General features: G+C 46.6%; 1 protein-coding gene across 1 annotated transcript in view; it reads left to right on the top strand.

The window, feature by feature from the left end:
• sorcs1 (sortilin-related VPS10 domain containing receptor 1) overlaps positions 1–16,799 on the top strand; it is a 126,438-nt gene extending 109,639 nt beyond the window's left edge. Inside the window, exons 17-27 of the mRNA XM_070925721.1 lie at positions 2,337–2,450; positions 3,615–3,786; positions 4,586–4,772; positions 5,394–5,527; positions 6,514–6,637; positions 8,274–8,386; positions 11,275–11,409; positions 13,844–13,943; positions 14,412–14,517; positions 15,128–15,285; positions 16,738–16,799. Of these exons, the coding sequence (XP_070781822.1) occupies positions 2,337–2,450; positions 3,615–3,786; positions 4,586–4,772; positions 5,394–5,527; positions 6,514–6,637; positions 8,274–8,386; positions 11,275–11,409; positions 13,844–13,943; positions 14,412–14,517; positions 15,128–15,285; positions 16,738–16,799 (1,405 nt within the window). The remainder of the gene's footprint in view (positions 1–2,336; positions 2,451–3,614; positions 3,787–4,585; positions 4,773–5,393; positions 5,528–6,513; positions 6,638–8,273; positions 8,387–11,274; positions 11,410–13,843; positions 13,944–14,411; positions 14,518–15,127; positions 15,286–16,737) is intronic.
• The last annotated feature ends 3,764 nt before the right edge of the window (positions 16,800–20,563 follow it).

Genomic DNA, 20,563 nt, shown 5'->3' with positions numbered 1-20,563 from the left:
GGTAGTGAGGATGCATTATGGGCAATGTAGGATGTAGGGTTTTTGGATCTTGACCTAAATTAGCTACATAGAGTTATCTCCGACTCCGTTGCTTCCATTTTTAACCGCTCCGTCTCTTGCGAGCCCCCCCCAAACTTTAACTTCGGAGAGCTCAGTTCCTCTTCATTTGCACAAGCAAGGCATCGTAAAGCTGAGAGTTCGAATTCCAAGATTCGCTTGGGACTAGGTTCATTTCGAAAAGAGAGGAGGGCAAATGTATCTCCCCTTTCAAGTACGGTCGAGTTGAATTTGAGCAAAGTCCTAAACGCCCAACTGCAGCCTGGATCGGGAATGAATTTTACATTTGGTGCTAAGATCGAGTCAGTGTGTCTCCCTCCACATGTAGCAACTGCACTGTATACAGTCCGCTCCCTGGTCGGATTTGAATAAGAGTGTAAAAATAGTCACCACATCAATAGCTTTCAGGATGCACTTTAAATTTTTTTTGGTTACGGTCCCGACCTGCTCTGTATGAAAAGTGCCCTCAGATAACTTCTGTTTGAATTGAATTGAATTGAATTGAACTACATACTGATAGCACCCAGGATGGACTATGTGCTAATTTCCACAGTATACTATTTTAGAAACCAACTTGCGGGGAATGACGGACGTCCAGAATGCCCCTGCCATTGAACAAAGAGACAGCAAGATTTCTGAGTTCTTCTTTGAGTTCTCTATTTTTTTTTAAGCTCCCAGCCCTGGTCCCCGCCGGTGCCTACTAAAGATGAATTGTCAATCCTTAAAAACAAGTCATTTCGAGGCAAAATTGTTGTCCTAAAAACGGCTGGGCACTGTAGTTTTTTTAACCTCTGTCAACTCAAACAGGAGTAAAAAAAAAGTGCATTTGTTGGGGACTCTTTTCAGCTGTGGGATGAACACCCGCAGTTCCGTCTTTGTATTCGTACGCACGGAACACCGCCATTATGTGGGAGAGAGACAACAAAAGTGAGGCCAACAAATAGACGAGGAGCTCACCAAGGAAGTGCTAGCCAAGGTATTTCTCATGTATGCGGCTCTGAGCCTCAGCCTTATAAGTAGTGGAAACACATTTTCCATAATGTCACAGGGTTTAAGGAAACTGGGTTTGAGCAAGGGATTAAAAGATATGAGATCGCCGCCACGGATAACACCCTCGACATTATAATTGTAGAGCAGCTCTGGCAGATTCTCGTGGAGGCTGCTGCCGCTCAATGCAAACCAGTCAACTGCTCGCACATGTACCTGTATGTGTGCTTGTGCCATGTTATTACTCATGGGGACATAAATCTGTCACATTGTGGGGACTCGCCTTCCTTTTGGGGGGACAAAAAAAGAAATCACTCAATTTTAGGGTGAAGACTTGGTTTAAGGGTTAGGCAAGTAGTGGTTAGGGTCTCCAGGAAATGAATGTAAGTCAATGTAATGTCCTCTGAAGTGATGGAAACACGTCATCTTTTTGTGTGTGTGTGTGTGTGTGTGTGTGTGTGTGTGTGTGTGTGTTCATTCTCTGACATTCAGTTGTTCCCACCTGAATGCGTGCCATCGCTCACCGCTTGAAGGACAAATTATACATCAGAATTCACAGCTGCTTTTGTGTCTGCTGCTCGTGAGTCTTAATATCACAGCTGCAGTTGCAGGGAATGTGTTTCTCTCCACATCCTCACCGCCCGCTTTCTTTGAATTATCAGCAGTGTTAACGTTGCTTTTTTTTTTTCCCTTCCCCCTCTTCTTTGCTTTGGTCCCAAATCTGCAGGTCTCCTGAGTGAGGAGGCTCTCGGAATAAGCGCCATCAAAAAAAAAAAAAACCCCATAAATCACCACGCCTAATAGCTTTCATTAACAATCACAACACTTCTGCATCTGTGTGCATGTCGCACTAATTGGGGCAATTTGTTCCCATCATTTTCGGGGACACAGCGCTGCTCTAGCCTTTTCATTTGTAGGACAAACTACTCGTGGGCCGTGTTTAAAAAAAAGCAACCAAAGAGCCGCGGCACAGTCGCTGTAACTGCTGTGAAGTCAATAGCAAAATCACATTAGGTTTACAATTTCCCACAACTCTGCCTCACAATTTCAATATCCAATATGTCTAAAACAGGTGATCCCCCTTTCAGCTGGGAATGTTTTATTCTTTTTCTGATTGATTTCGTACGCGAGTAATATCAGTCATTTTCAGCCTTAGTCTGCGTCTCATTTTCGAATTGAATCTCCCAAAGCAGCGCCTCGGGAACATATGCGTCCGCCTTGTCTGTCAGTGTTCCCTCCGCGGCCCCTGATTGGATGACTGTTTCTGTTTTTGCCTCCTCGGATCATTACAGTGATTATGGCTACGAGAGACGGGCCAGCGGCAAGTGCACGCCCGCCTTTTGGTTCCATCCGTCATCGATGTCCAGGAGTTGCACCACGGGGATGACTTTCCTTAACAGCACTGGGTGAGCCCAGGACACACACACACACACACACACACACATTCTCGACAGTGACTCGCAGTGGCATTGGGTGAAATGAGCGCTGCGTTTGAGTTGTCGAATAGCTCAGGGGTTCATTAATTAGTTTCTCAGGGATAAAAAAAAAAAAAGGACCGTGGGCTGAATGATCAAGCATGCACTTAAAAACGATCCTGAACCAGCGAGTACATCCCACTGGTACTAATGGGAACTAGTGTGGGTGAAATCGTGTTGGCAAGTCTCGTGAAGAGTTCCAGGAAAAGGTATAAATGAAAGATTCAATATGCTGTCCGGTGTAAAGCACCAAAACAACCTGGACTCACCTCAAGGTCCATTTAGTAGCTGTTGTGGAGCTTTCAATCATTTCAAATATTTAAGCCAACATGGGCAAGAAGTCCTTAAGGTGCTAAGTACCCCCCCCCCTTCTTGTGGGTAGGAATTTGACATTTCCAAGACAACCGGGCAGACTCCATTTGTTAATGAAAACCGTGTCATATGACTGAACACTACCTTCTGCTGACAATGGACTCTGCTCGACAGTCATTTTCTCCACATTTTAGAGTCCTTGTCAAAGGGCACCCCGTTTATGTTCCTGTTTACGCCCCCCGCCCGCACAAACGGCACTCCAGACACTTCTCAGCAGGAAGTGTGAAATGTTAACCTTTATGTGGAGTCTATACGGCTCGTCCCACGTATTATAGAGCAGCGCAGACAGAGGAAAGGTGTAACTTATGTACGGAACTTAATTCTAACTTTTTGTGGTGTGGCACATCTTCTGTTTGAAACAGCACGGAAAAAGACTTTTGAAGAGGTTTTGTTCACCCATTTTTCTCATTTGCTTCCAGTGATTTCTCGCCATGCGGATTGTTTTTATTTGTCCAACATTTGAGATATTCACCTCCAGTCCGATCCAATTTCTACTGCCACCCCAGTACAAGTGGGAAAGGATGCTCACGGCTCTGACCAACTACATAAAAAATATGTAGTCGGCAACAACTCTTTCCATAAAAAGTGCCCCCGCTACTTTGAATTATCCACAGAGCACAGTCAAAAGTCTTTATTGGCCCTTTAACAATGACTGTATTTCATCCATATCTATGGATAAACTACATACACGTCATATCAACTTTTTGGTGTTTCCACCCCCAGCTACAGGAAAGTGGTCTCTAACAACTGCACAGCCGGAGTCGGCGTGGAGTACACAGCCAGGAGGCAGCAGTGTCCCGTCCAAGCACCCAGAGGTCTCCACCTGGTCACCAGCGAGGGCACGCTGACAGCCACACTGGGCGCCAACGTCACCTTCCTTGTTTTCCTGGAGGAGGTGAGCCGCTTGCAGTCTCATGGACCGTCACACCAAGTAAATGTCATGATATTCAGAATGCGAAGCAAGGCCGAACTCTATGGGATGAGCGTCGTGTCATATTAGGACACCGTTTCGTGGGTGTAAAATCTTACTACTAGTAGCCTTTGCTGAAACACTGAAGTGGGCCACACAACTCATAGGAAAACCCGGAAGCCGAACCCAGCCCAGGCTTTTGAGCTGGGGGGGGAGCAGTTTTCATTGAAGTGAACAGGCGTCATTTTCAAGTCCAGTATCCATCCGCGCGTACAAACTTTTCAAACCAAGGTCGCAATTACAATTACATTTACAATTTTTATGAGCTATTAGATATTTCTCGAGTTTGCAAAATGATTCAGTAAATCACTGGATTTGAACTAGCTTGTACTGCTAAGAACTTGGGAAGGACTTTACACGTAAACAGCTATTCAAATGAATTTACAAATAGCCGGTGCAACCCAATCTTAAGGATGCACTTTGGCTCACAGGGGACCAGTAATTCTACACCCATCGATATTGTACTCTGTGAAAAATTCAAGCTTTTTTACTTTATACACCAGTTGATGGACCCATTTATCTAAAATGCCGTACGCTTTGATGAGTGCACACCTTTTTTAACATGGGTGACCACAGTGAGAACCAAAGCGCTGACCCTTGTAGTGAAACTGTCAAGCTCGAGCACATCATTAACACGTCTCTTTCTCGGCGCCCTGTGCCGGTGAGGTGCAGTTAAACCCGGAGTCGACCCTGCCGATTGCCTGAAAGTGCTTGTCCTGTGCAGGGCGACGGGGCGAGGACGAGCATCACGCTGGACTTCGGGGACGGCCACGCTCTGACCTACTCCAACGTGAGCTCCATTGAGGATGGGATCAAACACATCTACAAAGCCGTGGGAATCTACCGGGTGACCGCCACCGGGGAGAACAGCCTCGGCTCGGAGACCACCCTGCTGTACCTGCATGTGACATGTGAGATACCGAGGGGCTCCGTTAAGATCTGTGTATACAAATGTGCATGTGTATTTATTTAGATAGGGGAAATCTCCAATTTCTTTTGCGAGTTCTGCTCTCCACTTTTTTTATCACATTCAGTGGAATTGCGGCTGCCTGCTCGTGCACACGTTCTGTGCTTTATCTCTTCATAGAGCATGCCCCCCCCCCCCCCCCACAACCAGACAAACAAGTGAGACAGAACGAATCCCAGCGCACTTCCACTCAAGTCAGCTTATGCTTCAGGGCCACTCAGCCGACGGAAGCCACTGCAGCCTCGAGGCTGACCACCCCTGACGCATTCGGGCGGGGGGGGTGGTGACAGATGTAACGGAGCTGACTTATTGATCAGGGAGCGCCGTCGCCCCCCACCGATCTGTCAATCCAATGTGCCAGCCCAACAAATGGAGCCACCGCAGGCTCAGGGGTGCCACGGATGAAAAATAACACACAGATGGCGGCCAACAGTCCCAGCGCAGGAGATAATTCTGAACAAACTCACCTATAAACCCGCTCTCCACCATCCCCCCCCCCATCATTTCAAACATTGCGATGCAGTGCATCGAGTTCACCCTGTGATGTATATGTGTGCCTGAGTAGGTCAGCTGGAGTATATCCATCTCTCAGCTCCCTTTGTGGCGGTGAGGAATAAGGAAGTGAACCTGACTGCTGTGCTGTGGCCCAGCCAAGTGGGAACGGTCACCTACATTTGGTGGATCGGAAACAACACAGAGGTACTGTGCACCGTAAGCTTTTCATTCTGTTCCACCTTTTGCCCGTTTCGTTTGCAGGGAAGTAGGTTTGCTCCCTCTTCTGCTTCCAAAGTGTGAGAGTCAGTGTTTCTCGTGAAAGCTATTTTTTGCGCATTCGGGTCGCAAAGAATTGCGGCCTTGGTAATCAGCAGTTGATAAACATTGCTGGGCATTGCTGACACATCAGAGGCACAGAGCAGCCTAATTACTGATAGCCAGTCAAGTGCATCCATCGTGTATTCATACTCTTAACAAGTACAGTACGGTCTGAGGCTGCCGGGCAGAGCCGCTCAATCCCATACAGTTGAAGAGTAGTCAGAAAAGACACATTTAGTTTCAAAGCCCTAGTGGTATCTAGCCATACAGATCTTAGTTTCAGTTTTCGGGCCCACAACCCCCCCGAACACACACACACACACACACACACTTCCAAAATGCTAGCTGAATCTCAGTAAAAATCTTACTTCATAGCTAGAAGAGACTGTAAGATGATTTTGAGAGACTAAAGAAAAAAAGCTGGAAGCCCTGCATGTACAAGTGCTCCACTCGCACTATCTGTCTTCATAATTGTAGTTGCATGAATGTGTTTGTTCGGCACCAACGGGGGCCGTACGCCAGGACAGCCAGTTATGCCTATTTATGGCTATTTGAAGAAGAACAAATGGAGACGTGATTGATGACAGGAAGGAGCTGCCGGTGTCACACAGGGAACTCTCTGTGGGCCCCCGACGGCACAGATTGTTGCCGAGCTCTCAGTGTATGCTCGCCCCTGTGTGTGTGTGTGTGTGTGTGTTTGTGAGTACGCCAGCAGGCTGACACCTCTGTAATGTAAATAACAGCAGCGCGATAAGGGTCTCTCACCGGAAACCCCCAGACTGTCTGACTCTCCCCATCTCCATCTCCCTCTGCTCTACCTCCTCCCTCCCCCCCCCCCCCCCCCCCCCCACCACCACCACCACCACCAGCAGCCAGTAATCACCCTAGAGGGAAGTGTGGCGTGCACGTTCTCCCGGGAGGGCATCAGTACAGTCACTGTGCAGGTGTCTGCTGGGAACGCTATTCTGCAGGACAGGAAAAACATCGCTGTCCACGGTGAGCCGCCCCCGTGTCTCCATCCTGTACACATTAACCCTCTCATAACGTACAGATAGTTGTTATAATCATTATTAAAGGATAATTCCACTTAATTACAACTTATTTTTGTTGTTTTGGCGATCATCCTTACAGGTAATAATAATATTGTACTTCTTTTGATAGAGATTTCTTATGAATGGCTTATATTATTATATTATATTAGAGAGCCGCTGCAGCCGTACATCGCCAGTAGGTCTCTAAGGTCCTCTGATCAGGGTTTGCTGATTGGTCCTCGCTCCAGGATTATAGCTGAAGGAGACTGTGCTTTTGAAATTGTCGACTGTCATCCGGTCAGGGCAGTCCCGGTACATAGCATTGTTATATTTATCACTACATGCCAGGTCCACGGCTACTCTGTATCCGCAGATAGTTTAGGGCTGGGATACTCAACTTGCTTTTGCAACATGACACGAGGCCAGGGGCCAGTTAATAAACAAACATTAATATGCCTCTGGCCTTTCTGCCAGAAAGCCTTTCTAACACGTGGTTAATGCTGTGGTTGCAGTTTGGTTAGGTTCAGGCAGCAAAACTACTTAGGTCAGGTTTGGGAAAAGATCATGGTTTGGGTTAGAACAATCCGTCTGCGTTGACTTTTGGTTTCACACGGGGCACGGAAAGCAGTCTCCCCTGTGAGAGTCCTGTCTTTCTGTCAGAAAGGCCCTGCAGGAACACTCCTCCCACAGATCACTGGTAGGACAGGCTGATATGCAGCCTCCCAATTACAGCCAAGGGACATTATTGAAACATTCACTAATTGGTATAAACAAACATATGAGTGAATCCATTTATTTTCATTGTGAATTAGAAAAAGGTCGAGGCACCTGGCACCGCAAGTTGAGTATCGCTGGTTTAGGGTATCGATATCGGGAGAGAAAAAAGTCGGATCAGTGCACCCCTACTATTATTATTCACTCGCTTTAAAGTGTTGTAAATAAGCCTAACAAATGTGTCGAATGCATTCCCGTCCTCGTAAAAAAAACCTTCGCGCTTCTTTGCATCTTAAGTTTGGTTCATTGCCACGATTCTTTTGCGCGGCGGCCTGGTGTGTGGAGTGCAATCTCGTTGTTTGCCCTTGCATCCTCGTGCATGATGCAAGCAAAAGGCGGACCGGCTCATAAAAAAAAAAACCAAACATTTTGTGTTGCGGTGCAGTGTTTTACTTGCAGTCAGGAAACTCCACAGGGCCCCTGTCGTCAGGTCTGCGATTTAGGCCTCCTGTTTGGTTTTCCTTTATTTTTTCTTTCTTTCTTTGTTTTTTGTTTTTTTTATCGTGAAAACACCTTGTGATGCTTACGCAGTGACTTACTTCCTGTGACCGACATTTCAGGTGAGCTCACTTTTGGTTTCAGGATTACGGATTACGTTGAATCAGGGATGCTGCATTCCCATATCACTGCTATTACTGTGATCTGAGATCTGAAACGATGGCCAAAAACTATGACAACGAGACAGCTGTAATGAACTGGAATGATCCTCTAAAGGAGGTGGTAGGATTTTTGGTCCACATGAGTTGAATCTAAAGGGCTGGACTCATGCATTTAATAACAGATGAAGAGTAAAAGCACCTCACACGCATGTACTGTTCTCTCTGCAGAATATTTCCGATCTCATCTGCTCGCCTTTTCATCAAACCTGGATGACCACAACCCTGATGTTGCGGAATGGAGGCTGGACGTGAGCCGAGTCATCAGGAACTCTCTGATCCAGGTAAAGCTCTCTCTCATGGAGAACCGCGGCTTTATTCTGGTATGAATACTGCCGGCGCCTGACTGGGCCTCTGGCGTTTTCTATATGTGCAACGTGATCCCCCCCCCCGAGGCTTTCAGACACGAATCTGACTTTTATGATGATAAATGACAAGGCGAGAGGGAGGAGAGGGCGGAAAAATACAGTTCAAGAGCGCGCTGATTGCAGTGGCTGGCACACACACACACACACACACACACACACACACACACACTCTGTGAGTTCAGGGCCATACAGTAACGAGGTTGCGGATGTTGAAGCGTACAGAAGAATAAATGTCAGAATGTGCCTAATGTGGGCTCTGCGCTGACCTGAAGGGACGCTTGGAGTCAAACGCTTTGCAGCCTGTCAAGAGGAAGACATGCATTCAAACCCACACATGACATGTCAGGCACAGACTTTTTCCTCATTAACTTTCTGTTTATGTCCTCGGAACGTCAATACTTTTCCGATTCCTAGGAAGAAGCAATCTGGGCATTGCATCACGTTTTCATACTTTTTGATCCTGCAATATCTGAACTGATGCCAAAAATATACCCGGGCTGTTCAGTCCTCAGTGAACATGTCTGTTTTGTTATTTGTTATTGACATCATTTTTACTTGACAACACCAGACTGGAAGGCAGAACACCAAAAAAAAAAACCCTTTCAGATGAAAATATGACACGATAGCTTAAAACATTCACATTCACGAGACTCACTGCAGCAAATCCGTGCAAGAGCTGGAACAGGAACCAGAGGCTCCTGCAGGAATCAGTGAAGACATTCAGTTGCAATTCAATTACATGCTCTCGAACAGCAACATATATAGTCTGCATCAAAATGTTGGCACACTGTATCCTAAGTGCGCACTTTGCAACTGCATTATGTCGGGGGGGGAAAAAAAAACAAATATCAGATTGTACTCAGTCTCGTCAACAAAGAGTCAACTGTCAAGTCCCCTCCGCCTCCAGAGGACCGGACACTGTCGGCCTCCACAGCGGATGTGAGAAGAATCCTGCCGAGAGTGAACACGAGGTAAGGCTGCCCGGAACACGTGCCGACCAGCTAGTTGATGTCATTACTGACATTTTCAACATCTCCCCGTCGCGGGAGAGCGTTCCCACCTGCTTCAAGACGACCGCCATCGGCCCTGCACCGAAAAGGTCTGCGGTGGTGTCTAGTCTAAGCTACTCTGATGGAGTGCTTTCCACTCTTGAAAATAGCAGCACCTGCATCAGAACGCTGCTTGTTGATGTCAGCTCAGCATTCAACTCAATCTCCCCCATGAAACGGACTCAAACTGAGCACTCTGGGTTTTGAGCGCCACACTCTGCAACTGGATATTGGACTTCCTCACAAACAGACCCCCAGGCGATTCGGATTGGCGGTCACACCTCCTCCACCCCGAGGGCTCGACACCCCCACCCCCAGGGCTGTGCGCTCAGCCCCCGTCCTGTTTACGCTGTACACCCACGGCTGCAAATCCCCGGCGTGGAGAGAGAACTCTGTTGTCTGAAGTACCATCGTCGGCCGGATTACAAACAACGATGAGACTTCATCTCGGGAGGAAATCAACAATGTTGCAGAGTGGTGCACAGAGAACAACCTACTGCTCAACGTCAACAAAAACCGAGGAGCTGATTGTTGATTTTAGAGAAAAAAGAAAAGGAGGCAAACACACACACACACACACACACTCTTTTCTACATCAGTGGAGCTGAGGTGGAGCAGGTGAACAGTTTCAGGTTCCTGAGAATCAGCATCACACATCTCCACGCTGGTAAAAAAAAACAAAGAAAAAAAGCTCAGAAACGACTGTAAGGAAACAAGTGCAAGTTCTCGTTGACTTTCACAGAAGGAGCAACAGAAAGCATCCTGACTGGACACATTACAAAACTGGCAAAACTGGGCCCAGGACAGGAGGGCTCTGCAGCGGGTGATTAAAACCGCCCAGAAACATAATGGATACCCATCCAGGGAGCGTCAGTGAAATTGGTGAGGTATGTGCACAGAGCTCAACGGCTAACAAAGGACAACAGCCGCAGCCTGTTCACCCTGCTGCCATCTGGCAAGCGATACGGACGGATCCGCCGCCGTACCACCAGACTACAGAGCAGCTTCTTGAGACTCCACAATTCATCCTCTTTAATGAACCTATGGGCAGACGCTCAATACGAAAGGCGAGGACGATAATCAGTCCGAGCATCTTTTTTTTCTGAATAAACTTGTACCTCGTGCCTGCAGTTTTTCCTCTCAGGCTGCATACGGCCTCAACAACCTAACCCCCGATAAAACAGAGCAGCCCGTCTGATGCCAGAGAGGCGGACGAAGGACCGAGTTCTTGGTTGTGAAGCTTCGTGCTTTGAGCGCGCGGTAAGAAGAAGGCGACTCCGGTGAGGATATCGGGACATCCTTACCTTTGATTGAGTTCTTTGAAATAAGAACAGTAACATGTAACACAGTGGCCCCTTGACCTCACGGGTCCCCCATGGGCCTGGGCTGGGTAGGCTCTTTTAGTAATCCATCCAAGTGCCAATATGATACATGCATTTCAGTACAGATACCAAAACTACACTTCAATACCTTACTTGGAGCAATATTTTGTGTTGTTGATGATGTTTTTCTACCCCCCCCCTTTTTTTTAATTATGCATAGTGCCGCAAAAAACTTTTATTCAAATAAGGAACTATCTGATCGAAGAACAAGTACATATGTATGAAAGCATAAGCATGAATCCAAGCAAGCATTCAATGGCAGCTTTCTGTACTTGACAGCTTTCCATTCACAGTGCCACGAGCACATTCCAAAAATGTGTGGAGGTTTGAACTACGTAACCTTTGACCTCCTCTCCCTCTTGCTCCCCTTCAGGCCACAGGAGTGAGAGAGGATCAGCTTCTGGTCGCCGTCCTCCCAGGTTTACCCACGGCAGCGGAGTTTTTCCTGCTGCCTGACAAACAGTTAACCGAGGGAAAACCGGAGAAGACCTCCGCTCATTTAGATCAGGTGAGACGACGACTGCTCCTCTGTCAGCCACTGTGCGCGAGTGAGTCATTTCCAGTTTTCCAGCCCCAGGTGGTGTTTGTGTAGGTGGATGGATTTCACCTTGTTATTCTCACTCACAAATCTACCATAGCCCTGTGCACAAGTTTGAAACATTGTTTAATCTTCTCCGTTGTGTGAGTCCGAGTTGATCCTCTTTTTTTCCAAGCAGCAGCTTGTCCAGTAATTGCTCCCTGAAAAAAAGCCCAAATTTAAGTTCCCCCTTCCTCCAGCAGATGTCAGTGTTGATCTACTGAATCAGGACCAGGTCTTTCCATGAGCCTAATTCGAGAACACGCCTGAGGAATCTCTGCAATAGACTCATCAATAAGGCTGACAAGTGTTAACAAGTTATCAAGGGGAACGACTTTTAAACTCCCTCAAGTCACATCCTGTGGGGGGTGGGAGGTGTGTGTGTGTGTGTGTGTGGGGGGGGGGGGGGGGGGGGGGGGGTATCGAAAGAAAAAGCCAGACAAAGAAATTGTCACGGCTGATCAGTTCACTAAATCACCGGCGTATCAGGATGGACCGAATTAGCTCTGAGCCTCACGTAATAGATAATGACTGATAATAAAGTTGGATCCGTGGGAAGAATTCCACGTGGCAGAGAGGGAAACTGGAGGAGGGAATCAATTTGATTTCCCTCCCCCCCCCCGGCTCACACCTGGTTGATCGCCTGGAAAGATCCTCTCCCCTACAAGGCAGCAATAAATCTTCATCCAAGGTTGGCATCTTAAAAGTGTAGCGCGTGCTCTTCTTATTAGAATGTATAATAGATTTACTGACCCTGGTATACAGTGGGAAAAAAGGTAATTAGTCATATCATGGTCTAAATTTAAACTGCTAAGAAATATAAAGGGGGGGGGGTGAAGCGCTACAAAAATTACTCATATCACAATTCATTTTGGAAAGTGAGGCAGATAAGATGAATGAAGCGTGCGCAGGGGGTGGGGGTGGGTGGTGGAGTCAGCAGAGAGAAAATGGAGGATTTTGTTTAGTTGAGTGTCCTCTCTGTGCAGCTCCATGTGTGAAATGCAGATTAAACGGAGACAAACGGTTTTATGGTATCGGAAGGGAAGGGAGATTTATAATTGCGTGAATGTAAGGAATAGATGGGGGATGGATAGAGAGCGAATGAGGATCGGACTGTCCAAAGTTTACCTTCCGGTCAGGGTAATCTGCCTGATTTATGTCAAAGTTAAGATGTTTCCTCGGTGCAGAAGGTTACCAGCCTGGGAAGCAGGCTGAGTGAGGCTGCGTCCTTTTCATTATGCATCACCGTGGAAAGGTCCCACAGACAAAGACTCTTACGTAAAGCAGGAAAGCTCGGCTGGGGCTGTTGTTGGAGGGGAGGTTTCTTTGGGTCATGAGTGCTTACAAATAATGAAAGTGAATCAAACCTTTACAGAGCTCAGAGTTTAAAGTGCGTCAGAGTGGTGTCAACTTCAATTCTGTGGTCGTTTTTTTTATGCTATAACATGTTGTTGCAGTGTCCTTCGGTCCCCTGTACATGCAATCATTTTACTCCTGTGTCATTTCATTTTGTCTGTCTCAGGCAGTTAAAGCTGCGCCAGTCAATATTATCATGCTAACAATGGATCAAATGGCTGTGTCACGTGAAAGGCGTCCCTCGCACTGGCAAACTCTGCGTTTCCCCTGCTAAGAACCAAGGAGCCCTTCAGCACCTTTTTAGCTCAGCTGTTTTGGTGTTGTGGCCTGCAGATTTCACTCTCATTGACCCTGTTTCCAGCCGCCATTTTCTGCAACTTAAAAAAAAACAACCCACTGCGCATTACCTATCCAGCACCAATCACCAGACAGACAAAGTTAGCCACTAGCCGGTGAACAGATTCAGATTTTTCCTCTTCAGCTGCCTGTACAGCTTCAACTGGACTCAGTTGTGTACCTCGCTGGTTCTCAACCTTTTCGGGCTTGCGTCCCCTTAAAACGCCTACTTAATTACTTATTTCACAAGGAAATCGCATAAAGTCGCAAAAAAAAACCTAATTCTGTGTCGCAGAAGTATGTTTTCTCCTCTTCTTTCGAATCATCTCCTCAGATTCACCTTGCAGTTCATTTGGTGGACGTGTTACCTTGACATGAGCTAACTTTCTGACTTGGCAGACATTTAAACACCTTTGGAAGCGCTGTGAAGGGCAAGTGATATTTGGACTCAATTATTTTTCAGTCTGACCAAAAAAAAGGACGAATCTGTGCAAAGATTGATCCGGACGTTCTGAAATGTCAGAACAGAGTAAATAAACGACAAGTCAAAAGACAGATGAGCCTGAGGTTTGATGATCTTGCCAGTGACCTTTCTCAACAGGTGCATTTTTTTCCTTTTGTGCAAAAGAAAAGTCTGTTATTCTAAATCCTGCCTCCCTCTGTGTCCCAACAGCTCTCCGAGGTCTTGCTCAGCGCCTTAAATCAAAACCTTGTCCAGTTCACGTTGCGGCCGGGGGTCCAAGTCACTGTGTACGCAGCGCACCTATCCGCAGGTAAACCAACACAGCTGCCTGGGTATGTTTAGAGCTGCCCAGGAGGGCATTTGTACTTCTGTAGTAAGTGGGACAGAACATAGAGCATGTAGACTATCAAGAGACCTAGATACAGTGGACAGTCAGGTATATTATTATCTTTGTTGCCCCCGTCAACTAATAACCCCAACCCTGTGTCTGATTGGCTCCCACCATGTAGCTACACAGAGACATTCAGAGAGTGAGCATCGTTACAAGTATGTGTGCCTCTTCCTATTGGGGATGCTGCTACTGTCCTAAAGGGGCTTATAAGATAAAGAGTAAGAGAAGTCCATACTACTGTATATTAAAATGATTCATTTCTGCTTTACATAGGTGTCAATTATCCTGTAGACTGCTCATTGCATGATTCAGCTGGCTGGAAATACAGGTGGTGTTGGTTGTTGCGCCGCTTACCCTCTGTGGCTCTTGTCTCCCCTGTCTCTGCAGCGCCCCTAGTGGACACCAGCGAGAACCACAGTGGCTCTGCCATGCTAATGCTGCTATCAGTAGTGGTTGTGGGTTTAGCTGTGTTTGTCATCTACAAATTCAAGAGGTAAAGTGTTCATCAAATGTCATGTCTATATAGTCGTCACAACGTACGTGGCGCGCGCGCACGGGGGGGGGGGGGGGTGAAAGGTGTCACGGCGTCCCGACAGCCCGGTAAACAAAAGCTGCCCGCGAGGCCACGGAGAAGGTTGATAGCTGCCTGTCAAACGTTGCTTCGACACATCTGTGGGGATCCGGTGGAAGTTCTTTTGTGGGGGGCCATTTTTTTTTTTGTTGCAAAAAGAAATGCCAGTCAGCCATCAGCCGCTATCAATATTAAGCCCTTTGAACGTAGGCAGTTGACCTTTGTGAAATGTTAAATTATGCCTCCACGCCAAGGTGCGGTTTCAAGGGAAAAGGGCACGAAGGGTCATGAAGATTTACAGACAAGTCAGAGACGGAATAAAACTCCAGGTTTTACAGGCCGCCTAGTATTTGTGTAAGTGCTGATTTACATGCGAATGCGCCTCATTGAGTCGTCAACAAGAGGTGTTGTCTGGCCCCGGATGGCCACACGTGGCAGCGCGCTACCCGTCCCCTGGCTGTGTCCTCGCTCTCTTTGCTTTAGTTAGGCTGCTGTCTCTCTCCCTTTACCTCACTGTGAATCTTTCCTCAAGGAAGATCCCAGGCCTCAACGTCTATGCGCAGATGCAGAACGAAAAAGAGCAAGAAATGATGAGTCCAGCTAATCCAACAGAGGCCACGCCCGGCTCACAGCGGGACCTGGTGCATTCTTTGGAGATTCTGGACACAGAGTTCAACTCACGGCCCATCGGTGAATATTTGACTCTTATCTGTGGCTTTTTTTTTTTTTTGTGTGTGTGTGTTTTTTTGTTACCCCCCCATTGCTCATTTCATACCATTGTTTCACGAGACTCATCCTGTGCTTTTCGTTGTGTGTTTCTCAGAAGGGACGCCGTCCAGTCGAGGGGCGAACGAGAGTTAAACAAAAACGAGTATGATGGAAAGTAAAGCTGCTAAACACAATGTTCTCCTCTGTGCTGTCGCCCCCTTTAATCACCCGAGAATACGGATGGGTGAACAAATGAGAGGGAAAACCCTCGCGAAGCGCCTTAGTGAGGTGCCGTTCCATTACGAGCCCCTAGAAGAGCTTCAGTGCTCCTTGTCATACATTCCACAAGTCTGTGGGGTTTAGCTCTGCCGCCATGAAGACCACAGCATATGATCGACATCATTTTCATGTTCATCAAACCCCTTGCGGTAAACCCTTGCGCCCCCGTGTGGAAGCATCCGCACTCGTTTATTCAGGTCTTTCCTGTGATTTGTCACCCATCCGTATATTCCCATTCTGACATTTGACCGTGATGGCCTAACTTCAGGTTTGCCGTCACCCCCAGCCAATTCAATAGAGTTTTGCCCACACTGCGTTACTTGGTCTGGTATGACCAGTAGCTTGCGGTGGTTAAATCCGGTCAGATATTGATAGTGTAGCTGACTGTCACTGAGCCAGTTCACTGAGTTGGTCATTCTTCTTCTGCCACTGTCACCGTAGCCTTTGCAGTATTCGCAGTTATCTTGTAACCGCGGTGGTTACATGGTCTCACTTTAAACGGACGCTTTTTTTCTGTTTTCATGCGGCGTTTCTCATCCAATCGATTTCATCAATAATATTTCTTCTTAAAACACCTCCTCAAACTTTTGCGTGGCCGTTATGGCAAATAAACAACTACTTTTAAATGGACTTATCTGGTAAAAAAACGCATTTACATTAACAATGACTCAAATGACTTTGTGTGATGCGGAAACGTGTCGCTTGAAGAGTTATCAGCAACTTATTTTTTAGCCCCTTTTAAGCGTATTGTTTTTACTTTTCTGGTCTACAAATTCGTCTCTCTTCTACCGTGTTTTCTGCCGCAGCAGGCAGCTTGTTTTTGTTTTGTGGAAAAGCTCTGATAAACCCACTGTACGCTACTCTCCCCAGCATTAGGCAGCAAGGCAGACAAAGTTGGTGCTAAAAAGCAAAAATAATAAAAAAAAAAAAAAAAAAGAAATGGTGCTAAATAATGAGAGAACATTGGACTTCCATCCATCAGGGGACCCAAAAAACCACAACTCCAAATGAATGTGATGTGCACGTGTCAGCTGTTCCATGTCAATATGTCACATGTTTTGTTTTTTTTACAGGTTTACTCTGCTTCTTGTACAACATATCCTCGTTTGATAACCCTGTCTCTCTCCCTGTCCCGTCCCCCCCCCCCCCCCCCAGGATGTATGAAACCTCATGTACATGTGAAATTCTCCACAGAACTCCCCACGTACGTCGTCTAAACTCCGGACCTGGATTACCACTCCAGCTGCGTTCATGGATAATGATTACATTTTTTTTTTGTTTGTTTGTTTGTTTGTTTGTTTTTTTTACCATTTTGGGACACAATGGTTTTGAGCTTTATACCTGTGCATGTTGGACCCTGCTGACACATACCGTGCTCCGTTCAAACCCGAAGAAACTATGTACAGGTTTTACGTTTTCTTTTAACTCACGTCCGATAAATTGAAACGTTTTAACAATTCCATTTATTTATACAAGCCGCATACATCATTCAGAGGGAGAGCCAGCATGAACTGGAGGGGGGGGGGGGGGATGAAACGGGCAACAATGTTTTGGTTTTCGCCTACATATCTGAGACTGGTTTGCTGTTCTATGAAGCTAACAGCAGCGTATTATTTATTCATATCAATATACTTTTATGAAGTATGTTATTGAAGTGAACTACACATTTATGTTGTAAATCCATGAATGTCTATGTTATAAATTTGTGTATTTTAATAACAAATGTCATACTAAACAGAAATACTGTTATAAAATATGAATAGGGTACTTCAAAGCTTTTGGTCCATCGTCTCTTGGAAAGCTGATTTATGGCACAATACACATTTTCTACTCAAATATTTCTCTCCCCCCGGTTTTAATTTATTAACAGAAATGCAGGGTTTGTTTTTTTTTCTGGATTCATTTCAAATATGCTGTTAATCTAATGCTTCTGGTACTATTTATGATGCATACCAGTTTGTAAGATGTTTTGTGCTTGAGAATAAGAAGATGGTGCTCACGCTGCACCATCCGACTGCAAGCAACCCCCAAATATGGCCAGGCATTACACCTTTTATGAGTAGAAGTAGAACAGGAGGGGCGGGGGCGGGGGGGGGGGGGGGGGGGGGGCAGGTAGACTATCCCACAAAGACAAGTATTCCAAAGTCGTCCTCAGCCACATCCCCGGTCACAGCCAACATCCCTACTGGAGGCAGAGTGCGATTTATCAAGGCTCAGATATAAGGTGGCAGTTTGGAATGAGATACAACTACTTTGAGTGCGTGGCGGCGAGAAAGAGAGAGGCAGAGGGAGAGGGGCTAAGAGAGACGGAAGAGTGCTTTTTGGGGCTGGGGCGCATTAAGAGCGTTCTCTCGGACAGAATAAGGAGAGGTTGACTTCTCGAATCCTTAATGTGGCCAGTCAAGCTCAAGGCTGGCTAAGGTTGGTGACACATTCAGGCTAATGTCCTCCTGACCCGCTCTGGAGTAGCACCCATCTTCATCCCCAGCTCATTATATCGCGCTGCAGGAGCAGGAGAACTGGAGCGCAGATGCTACCAGGCTACACGGATGGTTAGCTTTTTTCAGAGGACTGCCAAGCCCCCGGGGTACTTTGTGTGCAAAATCTGACAGATGTAAATGCCCGATTGGCGCCTTTCAAATCTTCAGAGGACACTTTTTTCCGGATTTGTTGTCCCTCTTCTTGCTTTGAGGAGACGCGGAAGTGGAGTGCGGTGGTTTTGTCTGCACTGGATGATCTCTTCTACAATTGTTCAGTGGCTGCTGTGCAGAAATTGCCACGGTTGATTCACCTGCCAACGCGGTCGGCAGAGAATGTAGGCATGGACCATACAGAAGAGGGGCAATTAGACGCGTAACACGCACACACACACCGGCTGCCTCACCCAGCGTCGCTTCATTTGACCCCTGTAGCGGCGAAGACCCGCTGAGCGCCACGCCAAGTGAGGAGAAGTTTGCCTCAATTCATTTTAGATGAGGCTCACGTGAATCGCCTCCCAAGCCCTTGTGGGATAAAAGCTGAAAACGTAATCCAAACGAGGGTTAAGTTTTGGGAAAATATCTCTGGAGAGCATCATTATTCCGAACCCTGGGAATGCTCTTTAAGCCTTTAAGGTTACAGGTACAAACAAATATGACGTGCTTTTGACACGATTGTTGAAGTGGTAAGTTGCTTGCAAGGTTGGACTACCAACCAGGCACTTGGCCCCAGAACCTCGGGAACCAGGAACCCCCAAGGACTCACTGCGTATAGATCAGTTTGAAATGATATAATGAGTTGCAAACATGTTTGTCAGTAATGTATATTCTATTAAATATCATTGTAAATTGAAATGATGAGGGCCTTAAGACAACACTCAGGGGCCCTGAGTTGTAATCTAGTCTCCGCCCCTTATGTTTTTGGTCTTGTGCTACGCGGCACGTTTTTTAAGTTGCCGCAAACTAATTACTAACTAATGCACAGAGGTTGGGAGAAATCGGAGGGTCGCCAAGAGGTCGTCAATGCCAGGAAGTAGGAGTAGGAGTGCGTTGCCCCTCAATCACCGTAAAAAAAAGAGTTTTTTAGATGAAGTGTGATGAATCTGTTTAAAATGAAGCGTTTACATTTCAAAAGCTGCATGCTCAGATGATTTTGGCAACAATTCTGCGTCTCTCTTCATTTCCATCAGTCGGTTGCGCGTGGTCCACCTGAGGCGTCGGGACAGATTTGTCTCGTTCCGTTGCATGGCGTGGAAGGGTAATTTTGCGTACTGGTGGTTGGATTTTTGTAAATCAGCGACATCAATGAAATGTCAAGGAATGTAGCGATACAGTAATGATTCGGATTTTCTATGCTCCCGGGAAATTTAAGGATTCCTTTTTCGACAAAGTAAGGATGTAAAGTTGCACACTGGGGAGACTATCGCTCACGTTTCAGATTTAGAAAAAGGGATTTGAATAGAGACGGAATAGCGGCCAGAGACGGAGAGAGGCGGAGTACTTCTCCTAACCTTAACCCCCGGGGTGACAGGAAGTGACGCTCGCCAGACGGGATCAGGAGGTCCGTCGCGATAAAAGCCCCCTCTGCCTTTGAGTTTCACCGGGAGGAGGACAGGTTGAACAAGGCAAGGACGTCCTGCCGACACTGGGGATGTCTGGCCTCCTGGTTCGGACGAGCCGTGATGCGACAGCACCCGAGGGGACCGTATCAAGTTTTAGACTAGCTTTGAGCTACACCCCCCCCCCACCCCCACCCCCCCTCTCTTTATCTCGATATTCCTCCTCCCTGCAGAGTTAGCGAGATTATTATTTTTGTAGAGAAATGTTAATAATAATAAAAAAAAAAGAGTTTTATTACTGTACAGCTTTTGTATAAGAACAGACGGTAAGGTGTTACAGTGTTTTTGTTTGACCTCAACTGTGCTGTGTGTGATTGTTTTATGCATTTATAATCATATTTATTAAATGGAAAGAAGTCTGTTAACTGTGTTCCCATTTTCTTACAATATTTGTAAAGAAATACTATGTATTTGCGGAAGTAATATTCAACCTATAAAGAAAACGAAACAAGCATGCGTTGGTATTTTCTTCTACACACTTTATTCGTTTTTAATGTACGTAGACGGAGCTGACATAGTTACACGAAGGTCCTCTCAGTTTGTTTTCACTGAATTGCCTCAGAGAACAGGGTTGGCTCAGGTGTCCGCACTGTTGCCGAAGAAACCCATGAGACCCTGGATCAGAGTACACTTGATCCCAAAGTCCAGTTTGGTTTGATCAGTGTGAACACTGTGTACCGTCCACAACAAGGTGGTCTCGGCGGTGCGGTTCATGCGGTTGGGGTCGCGCCGGTCTCGACCCTTTGAACTGCAGGTCGTCTTCAATGCAATGCGAGTGTACTCTTCTTCTTCTTGTAGCTTCCGTGTCACGTGACCCCAGTGACTCCAAATCAATACCAAAATGTATGTAACAAACAGGTTATGCCCCCTTTTTTGGGGGGGATT

Source organism: Enoplosus armatus, chromosome 2 (assembly GCF_043641665.1).
Source record: "Enoplosus armatus isolate fEnoArm2 chromosome 2, fEnoArm2.hap1, whole genome shotgun sequence".
In the NCBI taxonomy this organism is placed as follows: Eukaryota; Metazoa; Chordata; class Actinopteri; order Centrarchiformes; family Enoplosidae; genus Enoplosus; species Enoplosus armatus.
This window is presented reverse-complemented; position numbering and strand designations above follow the sequence as displayed.